Genomic DNA, 23,284 nt, shown 5'->3' on the forward strand with positions numbered 1-23,284 from the left:
AACAGAGAAAATTATGCAAAATTATTGCAAATTTATCAAAATGGCAGGCATGACATGATAAATTTGGTGCATCTTGCTGGGCAAGTCAGTACTCTCCAAACCCCTTTTATTATTTAAAAACTGTTGAGTTGGGTGTTAAGAGAGTCTAAAAATTTGTGACAGAATTCTGTTATATTTTTCCTAGTAATTGTGTTCAGAACAAAATAATCTTTTTATATCTGTAGGTTGACTTGAAGTGTGCTTCTATATACCTTATAATTACTGTGTATTCATGTTTATGGTGAGAATGAAATAAACTTTAGATTACTTGTCACTAAACTTTGCAACGTTAAGAAAGGTCAGTCCACACATTACTATTATAGCTTTACAAAGGCAATGCCCATAATGTCGCATATGACCTAAACATCTATGTTCTGTCCCTGAACTGTAAATACTTTCTTTTATGACTACTCCTAGAGAGAACGAAATGTCATGTTTTGGCATTTCAATTTTATTTGTGCTAATAAAGGAAATTATGTCTAATAAACACAGATTTATGGAAAACTAACAACTGTTTCTTAATTAACTGCCAAAATATAATTGTTATTTTAGCCAGTTTTTGTTATATGGCCTTTAACAATATTGTTAGTGTCTTGGCTGTTACCGTTATTCCTTGACATGCTTCCAGAATGACTGTTTTAGTGCATCTCTACATGTCAAATGAAATGTGTGATGAAATCAGAGTAAAAAATACACAGTATTTAATCGAAGTAATATGTATAAAGCTCGGCCACATTTAATGTTTTTCAAGATGGCATGGGAATCCTAAATCTAATTTTCACAATGTGACTTTTACTATGAAAGGGCCACATCTTGCTCGAAGCAATTGCTTTTTTTTTTTTTTTTTTTAAATGTATTTACTATATTTAATAAGACAATACCATTGTTATATTTATTCTTGATGTAAAAAACATAGTTTATAACTATGACCCTCAGATTTATGTGATAATACAGCCTGTGGTTCCACAAACATAGGCAATTGACATTAGTTGTTTGCGATCATATTTGAGTTTTAATATTTTGAATATATAACATTTGAATTTTAAAGTGCCAAAGACCCTTTATTCTTGCAACTGGTGCAGTCTCATCCGAGGGATCCCACCAAAAACATCTTCAGTCGCAGTCTCTCAATGATGTGTCTGAATATGTTTATGCTGTAGGTACAAATACCATTTGCATGTAGGTACTGCTTACTTATTTGCTTCTCCATGAGATAAACAAAACTTGAGTGCATTCTCATGGAAGTTATCAGGGAAGGATCAAGATTAATGGAGACTCCTGGACAAAATATTTAGAGTGGGCCCTCTCCATAGTAGCAGTGTTTCCTATTGCATGACTGACTTAAAGAGGCTCTGCCACCAGATTCTCAAATCCCTATCTCCTATTGCATGTGATCGGCGCTGCAATGTAGATAACAGTAACGTGTTTGTTTGTTTTTAAAACGTTCATTTTTGGCCAAGTTATGAGCTATTTTATATATATGCAAATGAGATTTCCAGCAAGGGAAACAAAATCTCGTTTACCTCGTAATCTCGCGAGATTACGTGTGGCTTGCTGTAATCTCACAGAAAAGATTCAGAAGTGTCAGGATTCTGAATACACATGACGTCCAGGCTGCAGGTCATGTGTATTCATTATCAGGACACTTGTGTATGTGGCTGCACATCGTTCTAGTAAGAACACTATGTGCTCTGTAAATGAATGGAGAGGAGTGTATGACGCTGACTGGTCACTGATTGGTCAGCGTCATACACGTAAACACGCCCAGTTAAAAACACAATACACGCCCAGTTGGACGTACGAAAAAAAACACGCCCAGTTGTCCATTTCAAAGCTCATTTGCATATATATAAAATAGCTCATAACTTGGCCAAAAATGAACGTTTTTCAAAAAAAATAAAACTTTACTGTTCTCTACATTGCAGCGCCGATCACATGCAATAGGAGATAGGTATTTGAGAATCTGGTGACAGAGCCTCTTTAAGCCGAACATAAACATTGAATAACTGTTCAGAAAATAGAAATCAGCTCTCATTAATGACAAATATCCCACAGTGTCTGTTTGGGAAAACAAGCTTCAGCATGTTGGATTTTAATATAGCCGATCCTTGGTTCGACCAGGAGGTAAGCACTGCTAGAGGTATCTGCCAGCTGCTTATCTCCCTCTATCTCAGACAATAAACAGACATGCTCAGGGGTGAATTAAGGGTATCATGGGCCCCCGGGCAGTTCACAAATTGTGGGCCCCCAACTCTGAAGACGCTGTACCATATATTAACAGATTTCAGTTTAGGTGGCCACAGATCTGGCACAGTTTTGAATTTGCAGTAAAAGCAGAATAAGCCATACAGAAGAGAAAAAGCTGAATACTTTGAGACCCTAAAGAGGTCAGGAGCTTTAAATTGTTAGTGGTTTCCGGAAAAAAAATCTGCCGTGCTTAAATATAAAAATCAGTCTCTGTTGTTTAACCCCTTAACCCCTTAATGACCGGCCTATTCCAAGAGCTATAACTTTTTTATTTTTGCGTCGACATAGCTGTATAAGGTCTTGTTTTTTGCGGGACAAGTTGTATTTTTTAATAGCACCATTTTGAGGTACATATTATTTATTGATTAACTTTTATTAACTTTTTTTTGGGGGGGAATAGAAAAAAAGCTGACATTTAGCCACGCTTTTTCGCATCCTAAATCTACGCCGTTTACTGTGTGGTATAAATAACACAATAACTTTATTCAGTGGGTTGTTACGATTACAACGATACCAAATTTATATAGTTTTTGTATGTTTTACTACTTTTACACAGTAAAAACGCTTTTTTTTCAAAATTATTTGTTTTTGTGTCTCCATATTTGAAGAGCCATAACTTTTTTATTGTTCCGCTGATACAGTTGTATGAGGGCTTTTTTTTTTTTGCAAGAAGACTTGTAGTTTTTATTGGTACCAGTTTGAAGTAGATGCGACTTTTTGATCACTTTTTATCACATTTTTTTAAAGTCAGGATTCACAGAAAACAGCAATTTTTCCATAATTTTTGATTTAATTTTTTACGGCGTTCACCGTGCAGGTTAAATAATGTAATAGATTTATAGAAGGGTTGTTACGGATGCGGCGATACCAAATATGCGTAACTTTTTTACTTTATTTGTTTTTTTTAATAGTAAAGCAGTTTGTAAGGGGAAAAGTGGGTTTTTATTTTTTTTTTTCACTTTTTTTTAATTTACTTTATTAAACTTTTTTTTACTTTTTTACTAGTCCCACTAGAGGACTTTAATATGTGATCCTCCGAACGCTATTATAATACACTGCAATACTTTTGTATTGCAGTGTATTACTGCCTGTCCGTTTAAAACGGACAGGCATCTGCTAGGTAATGCCTCCGTCATGACCTAGCAGGCATTCGCTACAGGCAGACCTGGGGGCCTTTATTAGGCCCCCAGCTGCCATCGGAGACCGGGTGTCGGTGGGAGAGAGAGGGAGATCCCTCCCTCTCTCCAAAACCACTCAGATGCTGCGCACGCTATTGAGCACCGCATCTGAGGGGTTAAACGGGTAAGATCGATACTAATATCGATCTCACCTGGCCGAGCAGGGATGCCCTCAGCTACATCTGGCAGCTGAGAGCAGGGAGATTTGACAGCTCCCTGCTCTGTTTACTTATTCCGATGCAGCGACGTAAAAAGTCTATTGCATCGGAATAAGGCCCGTTAGTGACCGATGTAGAAACACTATGGGCCGTTCACTAACGGGTTAAAGTCCAAGCCATTTTTTCTTTTCATTTTCACTTGTCGCCTTCCTAGAGCCATAACTTTTTTATTTTTACGTCAATGGAGTAGTGTGTGAAGGATTATTTTTTTGTGGAAGGAGTTGTAATTTTCATTGGCACCATTTAAGTACCATATAATGGGTGAATTGGAAAAAAAACTGTGATTCCTCCATGTTTTTTTTGCGTTTAGTTATTACTTTATGTATAGATTTATCTTATCTTAAGGTAAAAGTAGATTTAACATCTAAGTTTACCTTAAGATAAGGTACATATATACAGCCCCAGAACCAAGCTCAATGCATAAATATACAGCAACAGATCCAAGTTCAGTACATAAATACAGCCCCAGAACAAATCTCAATACATATATACAGCCCCACAACCAAGCTCAGTACATATATACAGCCCCAAAACCCAGCTCAGTACATAAATACGGCACCAGAACAAAGCTCAATACATATAAACAGCACCAGCACAAATACAGCTCAGTACAGAGATCATTTGCAAATTCAGTTTAACCACTGCCATATAAGTTTGTACGACATAAAACGACAGATCCCAGTATAGCCTGAACAATGGTTAAGATATGCTGGGGGTTGTTCTTTCCAAAAAAGAATGCTACCATCCGTCATCTCGCTGCAAATCATACAGTTACTACAGTACTGATCAGTCATAGTGAGAATAAACATTACATTGAGTGACTCACAGGTGACACCTCAGATAAGTTTTTTGTACTTGTTCTCATTTTTTTCTCCATCCGGTCCAGACCTCTATGATGACGTCTCCCGGCCACGACCCATTTCTGCAAATTGCCGCTCAGATGTATTCGGCTCATCACTTTTCCAACATTTCCGCACCTTATAAACGAAGATAAAATTCTCATGGTGCCACACTCTATGCCCCTGAATATAATAGTATAACACACTGTGCCCCTGAATATAATAGCACCCATGTAAATTGTCCCCATGAAGTAAATTGTGGCAAACACTTTAAAGTAAAACAACACGCACACTAACAATGCCCCCTGTAGATAACGCCAGTCACAATGCCCCCTGTAGATAGCGCATCACTATGCCTCCTGTAGATACCAACAGTCACAATGCCCCCTGTAGATAAAGCCAGTCATAATGCCTCCTGTAGAAAAAGCCAATCGCAATGCCCCCTGTAGATAGTGCTAGTCACATTGCCCTATGTAGATAGCGCCAGTCACAGTGCCCCCGTAGATAATGCTAGTCACAATGCCCCCTGCAGAAAATGCCAGTCACAATGCACGCTGTACATATTGCCCAGTGTAGATAATGTCCCCTGTTGATATTGCCCCCAGTGCTGCCCACAGTAAAAACCGAAACCATTCTTAACTATCCTCGTTCCCGTGCCGTCCTCCAGCGACACAGTATTGGTCAGACATCAGGCAGCGTCATGTGATGCAATGGCGTAGTCAGCGTGATAAAGTCATCGCGCCAACTGCGTCATTGTTAAAGCGCCGAATGGCGAGGCAGAAACTAATAGTTCCCGATTTACCAGCGATATAGCAATCAATTGTATCTGGGTCCTAAGGACCCGGGTGAGAGGTCCCGAATTGGGCCCCCTTTCAGCCTTGTGCCCTATGCACGTGCCCAGATTGCCCTCATTATAATCCGCCCCTGTACATGCTCAGCAACCAGATTACTTCTATTTGTGATGGCAGGAGAATGGAGCTCTGACCGTTAGTAATACGTATAAGTATGTAAAAAGTGTATAATTATCTCTTCTAAAAGATATTGAAACTTTTATGCTGTTGCAAGAATACTTTAAATTTTATCATACTCCCATGTCTTTCTTGCTGTGAATGTCTGGGAGAGTCTTGAGGGCAAGGCGTAATTTGAAACTTCAAGGCCCTAATGTAAGATTAGTAACAGGGCCATCCCACCTAAGATGTTCCATTTATAATCCTACTTCTTATGTGGAAGATGGACTTTGGGGTTCCATATATACACACACACCGATCAGCTATAACATTGAAACCACCTGCCTAATATTGTATAGCTTCCCCTTGTGCCACCAAAACAGATCTGACCCATCAAGGCATAAACTCCACAAGACCTCTGAAGATGTCCTGTGGTATCTGGCACCAAGACCGTTAACAGCAGATACTTTAAGTCGTGTAAGTTTTGAGGTGGGACATCAATGGATTGGACTTGTTTTTTAGCACATGCCACGGATTCTCAATCGGATTGAAATCTCGGGAATTTGGAAGCCAGGTCAACAAATTGAACTCTTTGTCATGTTCCTCAAACCATTCCTCAACAATTATTGCAGTATGGCAGAGCACATTATCCTGCTGAAAGAGGCCACTGCCATTAGAGAATACCATTGCCATAAAGGGTTGTACTTGGTGTGCAACAAGGTTTCGGTAGGTGGTATGTGTCAAGGTAACATCGGTATGAATGCCAGGACCCAAGGTTTCTCAGCAAAACATTTCCCAGAGAATCACACTGCCTCCACTGGCTTGTCTTCTTCCCTTAGTGCATCCTAGTATAATATCTACCACAAGTAAGAGACGCACTCGGCCATCCATATAATGTAAAAGGAAACATGATTCATTAGAGGTCGCCACCTTCTTCAAATTTTCCATGATCCAATTTTGATGTTCATGTGCCCATTGTAAGAACTTTTGGCTTTGGACAAGAGTTAAAATGGGTATGTGATCAGTCTGCAACAATGCAGCCACAAACACTGTAAGCTGCAATGTACTGTGTGTTCTGACAACTTGCTATGATTGCCAGCACTAATAATTTCATTTGTGCTACAGTAGCTCTGCCGTTGGATCAGATAAGATATGCCAGCCTACGTTCCCCACGCGCATCATTGAACCTTGTCCTCACATGACCCTTTCAACGGTTTACCTGTTGTCCTACCTCAAACAACTTTGGTAGACACTGACCACTATAAGGAACACCGCACAAGACCTGTCTTTTTAGAGATTATCTGACCATGTCGTCTAGCCATCACAATTTGGCCCTTTTCAAACTCTCACAGATCTTTACGCTTGACAATTTTTCCTGCTTGCATCATCTTCAGGAACTGACTGTATGCTTGCTACCTAATATCTCAACCCCCCCCCCCCCCACTTGCCAGGGGACATTGTATTGCCAAATGTAATTTTATTAGGAGGAAGGAAAAGGGAACATTCATATATGTATAAAACAGCATATCATTCACATCCAAATATAGTTTGAATTCACCTATAATACAGATGTAGCCGTCTTTACCTTGACTTTTAACGCATTAAACAAACAATAGCTAGATCTCTTATCTTGACTTTTCAAATGACTTTTCAATGGCTTTTGTTGTGTGATAAGTTGTGTGCAGCAAGTTATCAGAGTCAAGATAAAGATGGCTACATCTGTATTTTAAAACTTTCTCATTGCATTATACCATATCAAGTAGTAAAAACATAACAGTTTGGAAGAGAAAAAAGGAGAAATAATAATAAATAATGAGTACTCGTTACATTGTACCATATGAAGTAATAAGACAAGAGCAAAAAATAGAAAGAAAAGAGAGAAAAGAAAAAAAATGCAACCTCTCATGTCCTTTGATGGTCTAAATCAATTGTTAAGAAATGCAATCAAAATGCCTTTTCCATATCCAGCCATAAGGAAAATTTGACAAAACCTCTAAATCTTGTCGAAGGATCCCATACCTCAAAAAAATATATATATAAATCATATTCGGATGCAAAAGATCCTCCAAACGCATAATATCTTGCATAGACTTTACCCATTCAGTTGGAGTTGAAGGTTGGAGCTGAAGTTGGAGTTGATGTTCTCTATAACCGTGGTATGGCTAATCTCATTGCCAGTAGAAAGTGACGTAGTAGGCTTTTCTTGTAGGTATGAATTGGCCTAGATTGTATGGAAGTCAGCTCTGGACTATTTTGGTATGAGGTTGAATACTTATGGCTATATAAACCAATAATATAATCTTATCTAGCTTTCAGGGATGGGCATTCCCACAATTACATGAAGCATTGATTGCTTATTCCCTATCACAGCACCAGTAGAGATTGGAATCGTCACAAAAAATATTGTTTCACTTTACTTGGGTTCTATACAATCGGGTTAAAATTTAAAGTTTGTTTTCTGCAGTTTACATGAGATAGAAAGCTTGTTCATAAGGAAGGAAGTAGGCTTTTGTCCAATCGCTGGCTGGTAGTTGTTTGTCAAATTCCATCGCCCGTTCTGCAACATAAGGCCTGATTTACACGAGCGTGTGCGTTTTGCGCGCAAAAAACGCAGCGTTTTGCGCGCGCAAAAGGCACTTGACAGCTCCGTGTGTCATCCGTGTATGATGCGCGGCTGCGTGAATTTCGCGCAGCCGCCATCATAGAGATAAGGCCAGTCGATGTCCGTCACTGTCCAGGGTGCTGAAAGAGCTAACTGATCGGCAGTAACTCTTTCAGCACCCTCGACAGTGAATTCCGATCAAAATATACACCAATCTGTGAATAAAAAAAAGACGTTCATACTTACCATGAACTTCCTGCTTCCTCCAGTCCGGTCTCCCGGCCGTTGCCTTGGTGACGCGCCTCTCTTGACATCGGGCCCCACCTCCCTGGATGACGCGGCAGTCCATGTGACCGCTGCAGCCTGTGCTTGGCCTGTGATTGGCTGCAGCTGTCACTTGGACTGAATTGTCATCCCGGGAGGTCAGACTGGAGGAAGAACCCGGGAAATATCGGTAAGTCAGAACTTCTGTTTTTTTTACACGTACATGTATATTGTGATTGGAAGTCACTGTCCATGGTGCTGAACTAGTTTAACTCTTTCAGCACCATGGTCAGTGACTGTCTCCCGACGTCGCGTACCGGAATTTTTTTTGCCGGGTTCGGTCAAAACGAGTTCGGCCGAACCCGGTGAAATTCGGTGCGCTCATCTCTAATTTGACACTCCGTTTGGATGTTTGTAAACAGAAAAGCACGTGGTGCTTTTCTGTTTACATTCATCCTTTTGACAGCTCTTGCGCGAATCACGCAGTTCGCACGGAAGTGCTTCCGTGCGCCATGCGTGGTTTTCACGCACCCATTGACTTCAATGGGTGCGTGATGCGCGAAAAACGCACGATTATAGAACATGTCGTGAGTTTTACGCAACGCACTCGCGCTGCGCAAAATTCACGTATCGTCTGCACTGCCCCATAGAGTAATGTAGGTGCGTACGACACGCGTGAAAAGCACGCGCGTCGCACGCGCGTATATTACGCTCGTGTAAATGAGGCCTAAGTTGGAGAGGATAGATAAGTTCTGCACCCTTGTAACAATCCATACAAAATAAATATTGCATGTGTTGGTTCCTCTTTTTGATCGCAAATAGTTCCTAAGGAGGTGACAGATATCCTAGGAGTCAGGAGCATATAAATTGAATATAAGAAGCTCTTTAGCTCTCTGTACAGGTACCAAGCTTTCCTGGGTAGAGCAGAGCCAGCATTTCATTGTTCCACTGATATCAGGCCTTGATAACTAAAATCATGACGCAATTGTGGATTAATTAAAAGGTATGTCTGAAATGACAACGGGTAATGTAAAATAGCTACAAAATAAGTAGAAGAAAAATAAAGCAAGAAAATAAAGAACATTAGAACCGTAAACCACTTGTGCATTTTAAACACCAATTTTATCCATTTGATGTAATTAGTCTAATATAACCTTTACGAAGGACCAGGGGACATTCATTGTGTGTAGGAGAAAGGCATTTCAGACATCAATATAGGAAAGGATTCTTCACAGTTAGAGCAGTCAAACAATGGTACGCCCTACCCCAAGAAGTAGTAATGGCAGATACTAGGTCAGATGCTTATTTAAGAGCTAGATGCTTATTTAACACCTTCACGACTGCCAAACGGCTATATTCATTCTAACTGCCGATGCCCATCCCCGCTGTAGATATTGCCACTCCCCTGCAGATAGCAACCCCCCACCCCCGCTGTAGATAGCATAGCACCCCCCACTGTAGATAGCACCACCTGAACTGACTCTAGGAGCGGAATCCCTGGTGTCAGATCGCACTAGCCAGGGATTCCACTTCTAGAGAGAGCCCCTGACGTCACTGTCCATTTGGACAGTGACGTTAGTGGCTCTCTCTAGGAGCGGAATCCCCGGCCGAAACTCTGTTCGGGGATTCCGCTACTGGAGAGGCCCCTGGTGTCACTATCCATATATGGACAATGACGTCAGCGGCTGTCTCTAGGAGCAGAATCCCCAGTGTCAGATCACTCTGTGTCGGGGATTCCACTACTAGAGAAGCCCCTGGTGTCACTATCCATATAGTGTCACTATCCATATATGGACAGTGGCGTCAGGGGCTTCTCCTGGAGCGGAATCCCCGCTCTGGCAGGGGATTCCAATTTTAGAGTTATCCCCTGACGTCACGTCACTGTCCATATATGGACAGAGACATCAGGGGCTCCCTGTAGGAGTGTAATATTCGGCCAGACGGATTCCGCTCCTACAGGGAGCTACAGTAGTGCTATTTACAGTAAGGGAGTGCCATTTATGGGGGGTGCTAACTGCAGCGGGGACATTCCTAAATAGAGGGGGATGTTGCTATCTCCAGGGGGTGGCGCTATTTACAGGGGGTGTGGTGCTATCTACAGGGGGTGCTATATACAGGGGGTGTGGCACGATCTACATAGGTACTGTGACATTATCTTGTCACTATCTACAGGGGACACTGTGGAGCTATCTATATGGGCACTGTGTGTGGCACTATGTGGGCATTATCTACAATGAGAACTGTGGCACTATGTGGGCACTGTAGAACTATTCACAGTGGGCATAATCTATGTGGGTACTGGTACTATATGTGGGCATTGTGGCACTATCTACATGGACACTGTGGTGTTTTCAGGGGGTTGGGACAAAAAACCCTAACAAATAAAATTCATCCATTTTTTTAACGTCCATGAAAAATGGATGGCAAATGCCGATTAAAAACTGTCAGACGGCCAGGAAATGGATTCAAATTTTGAGACTCATTGAGGAAAAACAGCCATGAAAAACTGACACCTGATTCGTTGTTGACTGCTATTTTTTTCACGGTCGTGTGTACAAAGCCCACTTCACTCTCCCCTCACAGCGATCTGAATTAATTAAACTAATCTAGAAAATTAAAGCCTCATAAGTCTTGTAAAAAAAAAACAAAGTAAAAATAATTGTGATATTCAAGGCGATTCCAAAGATATTATCGTTTAAAGAAGTGCATATCGAAAATGGAAAATTTGACCTGAACACAGGGGCATCAATGACCCTTGGTCATGAAAGGGTTAATGATGAATCGCATTGAGGGTTACAACTAGTCTAGTAATGAATGATGTGTAATTGATTGAGAAAGGTTGAACTTGACGGACCTGTTTAACTATGTAATATAGGATCGGAAATAAATTGGTGTAATCTGAAGTTAGCTTTAAGACAGGAGCCTTTCATTCATTGTACACCAATTTAAAGACCACAAAAATATAAAAAGTGAGATATATATTGCATTATTTGCAGGTTTGGTCTAGGAGAGCCCAAAATGTAATATTCTAACAGGTTATTTCACATTTTATAATACATTGGAATGTTGATGTTGTATGATCTCTAGATTTTTGTCCAGAGTCAATCAGTACTGTAGTTCCTACGTCCAGTAAAGAATATACCACCAAGTGAAGAAACAAGTGGAGAAATAACAGCAATCATTGCATGTACCCCTTGTATTATAAGTAATTAGGGCTTTTAGATGGGTATCACCCAATTGTATAGTACTCATTACTCTGATGAAGTAAGCGGGGGTGATTTAGAAAATGTAAAGGCCTTGGCACTTTGCCCCTTTTCTTTTGGAGAGAGAACTGGAAGTTTGCATAGAAGGCCAGTGTGATGTAGCCTTTAGATTTCAACTAAAGACAAGTCACTAATTCCAGTGTCCAGTAAGAAATGTATTTTCAGATGAATAAATAGCAGCACTCTTTTCGTATAACCCCTAAACTGTGAGAAATTAGGGCTTGTGAGTGAATATATTATATTATATTATATATATTATATATTATTATATTATATAATGCTCACTGTGCTAGTCAAGCTGATGGTGCTGATTTAGAAGATTTAGAGGGCTTAACATTCTGCCATCTTTCTTTTGGAGGGCTAGAAATTGGTGTGGTGTCAACAACTCTGGCAACTTCACTATCCGTAATTCTAAGGTGTCCATAAAGACCGCCAAGTTTCCCAATGCTTTGAAAATAGTTGTTTTGCTATTATGACGGGAGGTTAGCTGAAAAAAGAAATCCACATCTATATGTAAGCTTGTTGTCTTTAAGGCTGGGTTCACACGACCATGTTACGTCCGTAATGTACGGAACGTATTTTGGCCGAAAGACCCGGACCGAACACAGTGCAGGGAGCCGGGCTCCTAGCATCATAGTGATGTACGATGCTAGGAGTCCCTGCCTCTGCGTGGAACTACTGTCCCCTACTGAAAACATGATTACAGTACGGGACAGTTGTCTTGCAGGGAGGCAGGGACTCCTAGCATCGTACATCACTATGATGCTAGGAGCCCGGCTCCCTGCAGTGTGTTCGGTCCGGGTCTTCCGGCCGAAATACGTTCCGTACATTACGGACGTAACATGGTCGTGTGAACCCAGCCTAAGAAGTTGGAGTAGAGGTTTGTACTCGCCGGAGTTGGAGGGTACCCCGTGATAGGTCTGGCAAGATAAAGCATGTGGAACCTTTATACGTGATCATACCACTACAGCGAATAGCCTCTTTTTGTTGAAAATGATATACAATCACGTCCCGATCTAGGGGGATCCAAGGGTATCGGTCTTAGGGTGCTATGGACCCTATCGAGCTCTAGTGGAGGTTCTATAGAGGGAAGCAGTATGTCTGCAAACAGCTTTTTAAATGTCAATTCAAAGTCAATTGGAGAGACCGTTTCTAGGAGGACTCTCATTCTCAGGTTATTCCTCCTGTTTCTGTTTTCTATATCATCCCACTGGTTAGCTAGGTCAGTTATCTGAGATGTGTGTACCTATAAAAGTATATTCACACAACTTATTTTCAGCCATTTTTCGGGGCGTTAAACGTCTGAAAAAGGAAACTGAACGCCTCCAAACATCTGCCCATTGATTTCAATGGGAAAAACAACGTTTCGTTCCGACAGGGTGTTTTTTTACACGGCCGTTTGAAAAAACGGCACACATACAACGCCCTGTAAAAAGAAGTGCATGTCACTTCTTGAGCTGTTTTATGGTGCAGTTTTTCATAGTGTCAATAGAAAAACGGCTCGAAAAACGGCCGCAAAATAACGCATCAAAAGAACCTTTGATGCTTAAAAAATGGCTGAAAATTAGTTGCTGTTTTCCCTTGAAAACAGTTCCGTATTTTACAGCCGTTTTTCATTTTGGTTCTGAACATACCCTTATACTGACCTATGTTCAGTTGCAATGAAAACATCTCCTCCTAAATCATCTCTACATCAGCCACACAATGTCCAAGAGCGTTGAGTCCTTGTTTCTGGGCCTCCAAATCTCCCCTGTGTGTTTCCTCGATACAGCAGATCAGAGCTTTTAGGTCTTGTTTTGTCTGGTTAGAAAGTAGATGGCTCTTCGAATCCCATTCCTCTGTATCTTTAGCCGGAATGGCAGGCCAGCCAGATTGTGGGGAGGAAACACCCCGATGTGGTGTATAGGACGGAGAAAACTATGGGCCAACACCAGAGGAGGGAGAGGTGAGACCCAGCGCCAGCTTGGTAGGATCACTGCACTCACCGTTTGCTTTTCCCATTTTTATAAATGTCTGTATTCCTCTGGTATCAGAGTTTAATTAAGCGGCTTGAAGGGGACGCGTCTTATTCATGGTGCTCATGGTGGTAATCGTAGGCGATGGAGAGCGGTCTATGGTTAGTTTTTGCTGTTGGAGATTGCATAGGAGAGTTGGAGTTCAACTGCTGAGCATCTCACTAAAACATCAGCAAGCCACACATTATTCAATGTTATTCACTTCACCTGTCAGTGGTTTTAATGTTATGAATGATCAGTGTATATATATTTATATATGCTCCAGTGTGAATAGGAATTTTATGTATGAAGCATCTTTGTTTATTTAGAAAAGAATATTGTTGATCTATGTTGACAATATGACAATTATTAGTATTTTTACAACCTTCCATTATAATTATAACAAAATAAAGACCTAATCAGTTATTGCGGGTGACATGCTAATACATTTTATCTACTTTATGAAATACTGTACCTGAACTGGGTGTAAAAATTCAATTACAAAAACTACGGTGATTTTAACAAAAATGTATGCCATGATTAATAATACAAAATGATGTACTGCAAAACCATTCCAATCATTTCATATAAACATTGTGTTTTTCTTTTTATGATCATTTTAGTTTTTTTTCTTCTTATTGTCTCATGTGTTGCCTCATAAGGAATCCTTGTCTAATTTTACCCATGTCTTTCTTTTACTTGTTGTCTATGATATCAGCAAGAGACTTTTTTGAAATGCACTAAAAAATGCAGAAACACTCCAGGCGTCCATTCTATATATGACACATAATACTGTATGTGCAATCATAAATAATTCTGGATCTCAACTGTCACTTACTGACATTTATGTAAAGTAGGACCGTGTGGCATGAAACGCCCTCTGTTTTTATATCAGTCCATCAGGAAAAGCACTGAGACTCTACTGGGGACCAAAACTATTCATTTTAGCAAACCTCAGAGCGTGGTATTGTTTTACATTCTTAGATACGGTTACATGGATAGTTTTTCAAAATAAAAAAGAATCTTGGTTTCACCTTTTACGTACAATACAGATTTAGCAATCCCTATCTTGACTCTAATAACTTGTTGCAGCGTGATATCACACAGCAAAAGCCATTGAAAACCTTTGAAAAAGTCAAGTTAAAGTTTCTTGCCACTGTGCATTTAATGCGTTAAAAGTGAAGTCAAACGTCGCTACATCTGTAGTAAAGAATCCATGAAAGTCGTCAGTGCTTTAACTGAGAGAATACAATTACCTTAAGGATACCTCAGTAGCAGAAAATAAAATAAATGCGAGTGTCTAAACTGCTCATACAAACCTGCTGCTTGAAGAAAATCACTATGTAGGTAGATTGTTGTTTCTTTTATCATTTACTTCATATTATGCTTTCTGCATCCAGGTCATCAAATATCAACAGAGAAAGCTAGTCAAATTGGTACTTTGCCGGGACTGTAAAAGGCAGACGATCAAAGGGCAAGCATTAAAAGCTGCTGGAGATTTCCTTTTGAAATTTCTCTCGCTCTCCTTGCCAAACCAAGGACACCACACATTAAGACAGCATGTTCATATTTAGCCTAAAGAAATAGTATTTTTAGAGCGAGATGTTTTTTTTTTAGAAATATAAAAAGGTGCACTTAACCTTCCAAATGAAAAATGTATTTTGTTAAAGCCCAAATAGTGTTTGATTTCATGAAATTGTCCACGTTGTTTCATTTTGTTTAACTGACTGTGATCCTCTGCATTTGTACATCACCCATCTGTGAAATTATATATCTTAAATTGTTTTTATGTTGACAGATGCACATTTTTCCTTGACGACAAAGCCAGTAATTGCTTTTTTAATATTTATTCGGCAGATACTTGTGTGGGCCACGATGGATCTGTACAGACAAGTGGCGCTGGCATTTCTTCCCATGCCGTCAAAATCTCACTATGTATTCAGTTTAAGGGACTTCTCACGTGTCATACAGGTAACAACATTATCCAAAAATACCACAACTAAAAAATATACTTTATTAATTTTGTTACTGACTATTCTAATCTGGTATTCAGGTTAAGAAATAAATCATGGGAATAGGAGTCAGAACCTGTTGTCAGTAGCCCTGGGATCAGACAATGCTGACATGTATTGCTATGGTTTGTCACAGCCATGATACTGTAAGAAATATGCAGTCAACTGTATTGGATAGTGCAATGAAAATGAATTGGCAACATTACTTGGGTAAATTGCATGGTAGCAATGAAGAGGCAACAAAATTTTTATTTTTTTCCCACTAAGGCTTCGTTCACATCTGCGTTGGGACTCCGTTCATGGGTTCCGTTGGACCTTTCCATCAGGGGAACCCATGAACAGAATCCAAACGGAAACTACAGGTTTGCATCACAATCGATTTCAATGGTGATGTATCCGGTCCAAATGGTTTTCGTTTGTCACCATTGTTTAAGGGTTCCGTTGTTTTGACGGAATGATTAGTGCAGTCGACTACGGTATTGATTCCGTCAAAACGAATGGAACCCTAACACAACGGTGACAAGAAGAAACCATTTGCACTGGATACGTCACCATTGAAATCAATGGTGATGCAAACGGAAACCTATGGATTCCGTTTGTTTCAGTTTGGATTCCGTTCATGGGTTCCCATGACGGAAAGGTCCGAAGGAACCCACGAAAGGAGTCTCAATGCAGATGTGAACTAGGCCTAAGGAATGATAGTCTGCAGTAGATCATAAGTAATAATAATAGTAATAAATATATATTACTATATAATATTTTGTTTATACTTGACTCTGTGTTTATCCGCTATTTAGTGTTGACTACTGCTATCTTTTTAATATCATGATCTGTTAAGATATATTTATGAATAAAAAGCTATGACACCTGAACTATTTTGTTATCTTGCTATTTGTAGAGGTAACAACGTTAAATATATCTGTAAATGAAGCAGCTATGTTACAATATATCTAGATCACAGAAACCACTCTAAAGAACATTTTAACAAATTTACACATTGCACTACATGGATACAAAAATAGGATTTTCCAATTTGTTTTACTTTTAATAAAGAATTACCTATTTATATAGTTCCAGAAAATTGCGTAACTTTGACAGTTTACTGTTCTAAGGATCCTTAAAAAGACAGAGTTCACTTTAGCAGTGGAAGGGCAGAACATGGGGGAGGATTGTTTAGATTTCCATTCAGCCATACATACATGTGTTCCATAGACGTTTTGTAACATGACAGCTTCAATGGCACTGTCAGTTGACTTGTGAGTGGCAGCTTTCAGCAAAACTCATGCGCGACTGGAATGAAATTATCATGAAAATATCCTGAAAGTTGCATGCAACGCAAAGTATCCTTATGGACTTCAACAGTTGTTTGATGATTGCAATTGAAACTAACTACAAAAATTCTTTGTGTAGTCCCATCCTTAGAAGTTATAAGAAACATTTCTTTTGTAGTAATACTTCAAGCAGACTTTTATGTCTTAATTAGTATTTTAGGTGTCTGTAATCTTAAAATCATTCATTCAGCCAATGGAGAGAAGCACTGTGCTTTGTTTCATTTTATATCACACTAAACATGTAAAGGTTTAGAATGATCCAAAACGTACCTCAAAAAGAAACCATCGGATTCCCGCTAAACATGTGGGGAAAAAGCTAAAACACACAGTTGGCAGAACGCAACCATCAATCCCGAGATAACTTTGTTGCTCAAGAAAAGTGGAAGAAACCACCAGTTGAAAAGTATAGAATTTAATGCGTCAGACAGCACTAAATAGCATTTATTGCGACCCAAGGCTGTAATATGAAATATTGGTGTAATGGCAGGAAGGAGGTGAAGGGAACAAGTGAGCCCTAATCTACCCACCGCCCTGTCTCTGCCTACTTGCAACGACCCGCCCTAGGCGACAACTTGGCGGCGGTCGCTACGCTGTCTAAGTGCAAGGGAGTACAAACAGGGAACACGCAAGGGAATACAGTAGCCCACGGAACGCCGCGAGGAAACGGAGCGGTGAATGAGCCAGTCAGGATCAGGATGTAGTGGAGTATACAAACGGGAGCACGGAGCAGAAGCAAGCCAGGGGCAGAGCAACGCAGGATAAACGGAACTGAAGCAAGGCAGAAGCACGGCAGAAGCAGGCTGGAGCAAGCAGCAGTGGGGCCAGGAATCCAAGAAGAATAAAAAGCAAGGAGGAAGAGAAAATGGCAGGTATAAATGGACAGGGGGCGGAGCTAACTCTGACTGACCAGGCCGCGATAGGCTCTCCCACTCCTGAGCCTGCCACCCTGATTGGTGGGAGCAGGTGTCAGTCTCAGAGGTCTGGCCTCAGGTGTCGACTGATTAATCCTGGGAGTATACCCAGACGTAGTGCCTGGCAGATCCTTTACAATTGGGTTAGGGGACCCAGTATTTTTTTCCATGCCATTTTATTTTGGGTTATTTAAATATGTTAAGACAAAAAGCAAGGTTTAAAACATACAGTGGAAAATATTCATTATCTCCCAAACTAGCAAGAACATCATACTTCAGTAGCCAAAATCGTTGAAAGGTGGTCACCCTCTTGACAATGATACACTGTTATAAATAACCTATTGCAGCCACAACTAATATTGAATTAAAATATAAAGAAAGTCACATTACAGTGATAACTTTTTAAGTTATGTTATATTTTTAATTCAGTAGACCTCAATAATTTGTTAATTAAGTAAAATTCCTAAATGTCACTTTTCTGCATAGGGAATCATACTTTTGAAACCCAGTCAAGTACATCCGAGTGCCGAAGGAGCACAGAAATTAATGAGACTTTGGATTCATGAGGTCTACAGAGTCTTCTGTGACAGACTTGTCAGCAGTCAGGACCGTCAGAAGTTTTTTCACATAGTAAAGGTAAGGAATGTAAATGTATTTTGTTTTGAAACGACCTTGAACTGCAAAAGCAAATCTTAAAAACAAATCCTATATGTTATTGGAACTTAAATTATTTAACAATAAATTTATAATTGATTTTTCCACAGAATGAAAATTATTATTTAACTACATGCTATTATTTGTTAAGCATTATTATATTCCACTGTTGACATATTGTATCCACCAGTAAGTTCCCAGTGAGGTTCATAGGAGAGATTTACTAAGACTGGCATTTTTATATGCCAGTCTTAATAAACAGTTCACTAGAGTAAGATGTGACACATTTGTTAAGAGGTGAATGCCTCTTAATAAATGTGTCGCATCTTTCGACTGGCAGTGTGCCACAAGTGAGGCCCCAGACCCACCTCAACCCCCCCAATCGGACATAAAATTAAAAATATGTATGCACACCTTAACGCTCTTCTTCTCCCCCACTGGATCGTCTCAGGATTTCACTGCAGGCTTGGTTCACACAAGGTACTGACATCGAACAGCATCAGGGCCTTTATTGCGATGCAGCACTCAATGTCCTGGGTACTGTGTCACATACAGCATCCCGATGCTGCCTAGGGGATCCAGGGGTAGAAGCAGAGCAGTAAGGTTACTACTTTTTTTTAATAAACGTATTTTATTGTCCAAAGTCTGATCGGGGGGCAAGAAAGGGGACTACCTTGCTCTGCTACCTTGATCTGCTACCTTGCTATGCTAGAAGATTGCGTAGATGTCCGCCGTAATTTACGCCATTATTTCTGCTGTAATTTATAGTAAATCTGTTGGGCTGTGGTGGTCCTGCCTAATTTTTGTTAAGCCCTGTCCCTTTTTTCAAAAATGATGAGGGCAGAATAAAGTTGCCAAAAGTTGAAATTTTCTCACTTTTGTGACTTTTCTACGCCAGAGAATTGGCGTAAAAAGGTCAGTAAATTTCCCCCATAGTCTTTTTATTATTTTTTTCTTATGCACATACGCAGGCCAATTAAAGGGGATGTCTCGTCATAGACAGTCCCTTTAATATGGGAGCTGCTACGTTGATCAGCTGATTTCCATAAGTGAAACTCCCGAGACCCCTGTGAACAACAGATTTTTCAAGAGGAAGTTGCTATCACCTGGTCACCTCCCATATTGTGGCATCTGTAGAGGAATTGTAATATTACATGGCGGCCATTCAGATGAATGGCGATTCATGTAATATAAGGAAGGCCCAAGTCCACAAGGGAAAAAGCCACTGCTTATTCGATCTAAGAGGTTGGGTCGACCCGTGTTGGTTCCAAGGCATTTAGAAACCGGTCATGTCAGCGATGGGGGCACAAATTATGTGCCCCCATGTTGTTTCTGGGGGAAAAAAAAACATTTTGCTTGCATTTTTCAATATTGAGAGTATCCATTATCTTAGATGATTTAGAGTGGGTGGTGTCTGGGTTCTTGTAGGAGGAATACCTCCAGTTGTACTGAAACGAACAGACAGCTATTGGTATATATTTTTCCATATCATAGTCACTGCCCCTTGCCATTGGAGTGGGCTGTTGTTCCCCTCAATTGGAGTACTGACTTTAATTCCTCAAACAAACAAACAAACAAACAAACAAACAAACATGTAAACACTTTATCCCCTCTCCTCTATAATCTATATCTGCCGTTCAGCAGATTCAACATATAATATTAATATTTTCAAAAATAAGGGAGTCCATGGATTCATTTTTAACTCACTTTTGTATGCAAGCATTCCCCCCTGTGTTTCAGCAGACTATCTAGAGTGTCTAAAGTGGTAGAGGCATTCCTCTTGAATTTATGAACATTGGAGACATCTCCTATGGTATGTTACACACTCAGTATTAGAGGCATTCCTCTCAAAATCAACAAACACATGGAGGTATTTCTCCTATGGTATAATACACAGTCAATATTAGAGATATTCCTCTCAAAATCAACAAACACATGGAGGTTTTCCTCCCAAAAAGCTGCACATTCAGACTCTCCCTCTATGATCACTAAACCATAATGTTGATATTATATTGGTATTATAAGGGCTAGTCCTGAAAAGGATTGTATATTAAAATAACAAAAAAAGACCCTAAATCAGCCTCCCTACATGTTTCACCACATACAGAATGACTGTTCTAATGGCCTCTATAAGCTATATCTGCCGTTCAGCGGATTCAAAATATAATATATTTATATTTTCAAAAGTAAGGGCGTCCATGGATTAATTTTTAACTCGCTTTTATATGTCCTGGATAGGGTTTAGTTATAATTCTTTTAATGTATATGAATAAAGATGATAATCAATTCTCCTGTTCAATATAGGAATAATTGCAGAGTTAGGGTATGTGCACACACACTAATTACGTCCGTAATTGACGGACGTATTTCGGCCGCAAGTTCCGGACCGAACACACTGCAGGGAGCCGGGCTCCTAGCATCATACTTATGTACGATGCTAGGAGTCCCTGCCTCTCTGCAGGACAACTGTCCCGTACTGTAATCATGTTTTCAGTACAGGACACTAGTTCCACGGAGAGGCAGGGACTCCTAGCATCGTACATAAGCCCGGCTCCCTGCACTGTGTTCGGTCCGGTACTTGCGGCCGAAATACGTCCATCAATTACGGACGTAATTAGAGTGTGTGCACATACCCTTAGTGGGAGTAGATCCTTTGGATTGTCTGAGTACAGTCCTCGTGTTTGAATATAAAATGTAATGCAATACCCCCCTGTGTAAATTTTTGAGACTTGATTTAATCCATTATATTTTGAATTATTCATTTAGTTAACTATGTTGATAGAAAATGAATCGAAACAGAATTCTTTTCTTGCCTTAAAAGTGTATGTTTTACATTCTATCCCAGAAAAGACAAGTCAGTTCATTTTCTCCTTTGGAATATATCTGCTTCTATCACACACATTTAATGGCCTTATCAGCTGTGTGTAGGAGTTAGGTATTTTACTGTCTAAATGACAGGATGAAAAGGTTGAAGCACACAATAGATGCTGCAGAACATATTTATTATTGCTCATGGCATGTGACCTTTAAGCTGAAATGAAAGCCCCCACTGGTTTACTATTTTGTGTGGCTAAAAACTTGATAAACCAAGGCTGTTTTTAACCTTTGGGTCATTAAGTTTTATGAGATTCTTAAGGAGGTGCAAGTCTCAGGCAAACAACTAATCCTTAGGATTTCAAAATACGCGTAAACTTGAGGCACTCCGCTTAATGATTTCACTGTGTTTAGTTAAATAGTTTACTCAACATCCGATGCTAAAATTAAAGCAAAGGTCATGCAAAATGATCAATGATTGTGCCTTATAAATGCAACCCAAAATAATTTCTCATCTGTTTCTGTGTAGTTACATTTGTAACTAAGATAAATGGACGAATTTGGAACACATTGGTTCATGTCTCGAAAAATTTCACACATTTGTCATTGATTTGTCACTGGCTAATACTAGATACAAGTGTACTTCTTGATCACTATAGCTAGTTCTTTCATTTTAGGCTTTCATTAACCAGATATTGATCAAAGAAAAACTCCTCAAATCATGGAATGGTATCAATAATGTTATTTGAAAATGAGAACAAAAAATTAGACGTGCCTATGATGTTAGGTTCAGACTAAAAATTAATTCCCACATAATACAGATTTACAGTATTTGCCTGTAGTTATTAATAAAAGTGCCCTTGACCGGCATACAGTATTCAACTGAATTATAAAATGTATCCTTAACCCTTTCCCTCTTTGGCCGCTTTTGACCTTCCTGACAGAGCCTCATTTTTCAAATCTGACATGTTTCACTTTATGTGGTAATAACTCCGGAATGCTTTTACCTATCCAAGTGATTCTGAGATTGTTTTCTCGTGACACATTGGACTTTATGTTACTGGCAAAATTTGCCCGATGCATTCAGTATTTAGTTGTGAAAAACACCAAAATTTAGCGAAAATTGCAAAAATTTGCATTTTTCTCAATTTAAATGTATCTGCTTGTAAGACAGGCAGTTATACCACACAAAAATGTTGCTAACTAACATCCCCCATATGTCTACTTTAGATTGGCATCGTTTTTTGAACATCATTTTATTATTCTAGGACGTTACAAGGCTTAGAACTTTAGCAGCAATTTCTCACATTTTCAAGAAAATTTCAAAATGTTATTTTTACAGGGGCCAGTTCAGTTGTGAAGTGGCTTTGAGGTCCTTAGATATTAGAAACCCCCAATAAGTCACCCCATTTTAAAAACTGCACCCCTCAAAGTATTCAAAACAGCATTTAGAAAGTTTCTTAACTCTTTAGACATTGCGCAGGAATTAAGGCAAAGTAGAGGTGAAATTTACAAAGTTCATTATTTTTTTCCAGAAATTCATTTTGAATCCATTTTTTTTGTACCACAGAATGTTTTACCCAAGAAATGCACTCAATATTTATTGCCCAGGTTCTGCAGTTTTAGGAAATATCCCACATGTGGATCTAGTGTGCTACTGGACTGAAGCACCGGCCTCAGAAGCAAAGGAGCACCTGGTGGATTTTGGGTCTCCTTTTTATTAGAATATATTTTAGGCACCATGTCAGCTTTGAACAGGTCTTGTGGAACTAAAACAGTGGAAACCCCCCAAAAGTGACCCCATTTGGGAAACTACACCCCACGAGGAATTTATCTAGGGGTGTAGCAAGCATTTTTACCGGCCAGTTTTTTTTGCAAAAATTTTAGGAACTAGGCCATGAAAATGAAAATCTACATTTTTTCAAATAAAATGTAGGTTTAGCTAATTTTTTTTCATTTCCAAAAGAACTA

At 39.6% G+C, this 23,284-nt stretch overlaps 1 protein-coding gene across 1 annotated transcript in view; it reads left to right on the forward strand.

Moving 5' to 3' along the window:
* Window positions 1-23,284, forward strand: part of LOC142750387 (dynein axonemal heavy chain 3-like) — a 1,255,980-nt gene that overhangs the window by 858,609 nt on the left and 374,087 nt on the right. Inside the window, exons 45-46 of the mRNA XM_075859390.1 lie at window positions 15,449-15,562; window positions 18,332-18,481. Of these exons, the coding sequence (XP_075715505.1) occupies window positions 15,449-15,562; window positions 18,332-18,481 (264 nt within the window). The remainder of the gene's footprint in view (window positions 1-15,448; window positions 15,563-18,331; window positions 18,482-23,284) is intronic.

This window comes from Rhinoderma darwinii, chromosome 3, assembly GCF_050947455.1.
Source record: "Rhinoderma darwinii isolate aRhiDar2 chromosome 3, aRhiDar2.hap1, whole genome shotgun sequence".
Taxonomy (NCBI): Eukaryota; Metazoa; Chordata; class Amphibia; order Anura; family Rhinodermatidae; genus Rhinoderma; species Rhinoderma darwinii.